General features: G+C 59.7%; 2 protein-coding genes across 3 annotated transcripts in view; one reads left to right on the plus strand and one right to left on the minus strand.

The window, feature by feature from the left end:
- PTSG_11279 (uncharacterized protein) overlaps nucleotides 1-323 on the plus strand; it is a gene marked incomplete at both ends in the record, with an annotated part of 1,593 nt that extends 1,270 nt beyond the window's left edge. Inside the window, one exon of the mRNA XM_004987719.1 lies at nucleotides 4-323. Within this exon, the coding sequence (XP_004987776.1) occupies nucleotides 4-323 (320 nt within the window). The remainder of the gene's footprint in view (nucleotides 1-3) is intronic.
- Nucleotides 324-729: 406 nt separating this feature from the next.
- PTSG_11280 overlaps nucleotides 730-2,670 on the minus strand; it is a gene marked incomplete at both ends in the record, with an annotated part of 6,403 nt that continues 4,462 nt past the window's right edge. The window contains 5 exons of one of the 2 annotated variants that reach the window (XM_004987721.1): nucleotides 730-1,392; nucleotides 1,621-1,775; nucleotides 1,840-1,893; nucleotides 1,952-2,205; nucleotides 2,246-2,663. In XM_004987721.1, coding sequence (XP_004987778.1) covers nucleotides 1,119-1,392; nucleotides 1,621-1,775; nucleotides 1,840-1,893; nucleotides 1,952-2,205; nucleotides 2,246-2,663 — 1,155 coding nt within the window. The remainder of the gene's footprint in view (nucleotides 1,393-1,620; nucleotides 1,776-1,839; nucleotides 1,894-1,951; nucleotides 2,206-2,245; nucleotides 2,664-2,670) is intronic. The other variant, XM_004987720.1, reaches the window with a different exon arrangement.

Raw genomic sequence — 2,670 nt, forward strand, 5'->3', positions numbered from 1 at the left:
CAGACCCCAGATGCCGCCCCTACGTCATTGTGCCCATTGTTGTTCCACCAGCAACACCTCCCGCAGATACGCAAATGCTTGACGACTACGATGTCACTGCGTTGCCGAACGTACCTGACATCATCTGCCAAGCATCTCGACCAGGCAAAGAAGACGATGGAGGCTGCAGCGTTGTCTTCTTTTGTCCTGGACTGCCCAATCCATCTGGCACAATCGCGGTGGTGCTGGACGCATTCTGCTTCATGACACAGGCCATCCGCGAGACACGGTGCAAACGACAACAGCACCACCAGCTAACAAGGACGGCAACTGAGTGCAGCTGACACTGGAGGGACGTGCTTGAAGCACTGGTGCGAGGCGTTCAATAGCAGCCGCAGCAACAACAGCGCCGTGGACTGACCTGCTTCGTGTGTCTTCTTTGCCCTGCAGCACCCTGACACACAGTGGTGGCTGGCGGATGACTGCGCCCTTGTTGTCGTTGTTGCAGACCACCTTGCACTTGGTTGTTTGGCTGCACTGCAAGTGGCACCCTGCGATTGCCATGTGGCTGTTGTCTTGAGCAGTGCCGTGTTCTGTTTCTGCTTTCCTCTCTTGCTTGGATGTGCGTGTTGGTGTTGCGTGTGTGCCCGTGTGTGAGGGCTGTTGTCGTCTCTTCATGTCTTTGGCTCTGTCCCACTGTACTGTTGGGAAACGATTGAACAAGCAAAGTGGAACCACCACAACATGGCAGCCAGCAACCAAACACACATCACTGAAAAGGGAGAGTGGGAGAAGAGGCAGCAAGAAGGAAGGAAGGAAGGAAGGAAGGAAGCACATTGAGTATGCGCGGCGTGCATGTGAACAAAGAGCCAACGCAGTGACAACAACAGTGACGCATCATCAAACACCACATGGCGCACTGCAACGCTGCTCTGTCGATGGCCGGCCTGAAGGAAGAAAGGGATGTACGCGTGCACCAGCCACGAAGCGATGGTTCCTCAGATGGGAAGTGATTTGATTGGCCGCCGTCTCATCATCGTCGTCATCGGTGTGCGCACACGCCAATTGCACAGCAAAGCACAAAGGGAGGGTGACTGCGTGCCGTGCACTCCCACATACATCCACCTTCTTCTTCATTGCTATTGCCTCGCATTGCAGCAACTGCTGCTGCCAGCCATGGCACCAACAATAGTCAACACATGTGTGCCCACCAGAAGCACGGCGACCACCTCCTTGCTGTTGCTGGAACTCGTGAGGAATGCAAGCACATTCACCACCACCACCTCATCAGCTGTCGCTGCTGTAGCCATGGCGTGCACCACGACCACCACAACCACTGCTGCTGCTAGCGGTTCTTCCAACAGCGCCGTGATGGTCCAAGAGCCAACAGCATCCGATGCCTTGAGATGGTTGCTGTCGTTGGTGGTGGTGGTGGTGGTGGTGGCAGCAGTGTTGGGATGATGATGATGATGTGGGAGGTGAAGGTGGCATGTGATGGCAGCACTCGATCACAACAGGTGCAATGATGGTGGCTGTTGTTGCTGTCCTGATGGAGGAATGCGGCGTCCACGTGAACTGGCAAGCGTGCGTGCGTGTGAGGCTCCAGCAGTTGCTGTGCGATGGGTCGGATCGCGTGTGCACCCGTGCAACCAAAGGGACGAGTCGTCCAGGAACGCGTCGGCCTCGCACGGCGATGCGGTGAAGGCCATGACGGTAATGTCGCCAGAGACGGATCGGTTGAAGAGGCGCGCCGTAAAGTCCTCGTTGATGGAAGCGACGGTGGCAATAATGGTGCCCTGGCGCAGGTCGATGCGCAGAATGAATCTGCGACGCATCTTGTGTCGTGTTCATGGACTGCACCAGCGCGGCCTCAAACGCCTCGTGGCGCGACTGCGTGTCGGCAAGGGCGTTGAACTTGGCGTCAAAGACGAGCGAGACAGAGTACGCGGGCACGCACGCACGGTGGGAGCACCTCAAGCTGCGTCGCTGATGGTGGTGCAGAGGCAGTCCGTCGTGGCCGTGGCCGCCGACACCTCATACTCCGTGTCCTGGCACGAGTGCGCACGCGCTGGCACTCACGGTCGTTGACCAGCGACGGCGCAACGAGCTCGTACTCTGTTAGACAGGCACTGCGTCCACGGCGAGCAGATGCCTGTGGTTCTGCGTCGTGGGCGTGAGCAGGCGCGAGATGAACGTGTTGTTGGGGCACGTGCGGCCCATCTGGCACTCACGGTCCGTGCTGATGGTGGGTGTGGCTGTCTCAAACGAGCCAGGCTCGCAGGGCGACACACGCGCGTGGAGAAGTCCGTGTTGCTGTCGCGGTAGAACAGGGCCTCGATGCAGCGGCGGCACTGGCGGTCGGTGAAGATGGTGGGGCGCACCATCTCCTCGTAGCCGAGGTCGCACTCCGTCACAGGTGTGCAATCGCGCTGGGCCAGAGAGGGCGGCAAAGTCCACGCCAGCCTGGCACGGCGTACACGGCGTGTGCTGGCGTTGCGGCGGTCCAGGTCGGCGGTGCCAGCCGGGCACAGGAACTGCTTGCAGGAGCCGATGGAGCCCGCAGGCACATAGTGGCCGTAAAGGCACGGCTGGCAGGCGGTGAGCGGGTTGCGGTCGTGGTCGGTGGTGCCGATGGGGCATGGCTCGCACTTGGTGTTGGAGGTGGAGGTGGGGGCGCGGGTGCGCTGCTCG

The sequence above is a fragment of the Salpingoeca rosetta genome, assembly GCF_000188695.1.
Source record: "Salpingoeca rosetta unplaced genomic scaffold supercont1.42, whole genome shotgun sequence".
Classification (NCBI taxonomy): Eukaryota; class Choanoflagellata; order Craspedida; family Salpingoecidae; genus Salpingoeca; species Salpingoeca rosetta.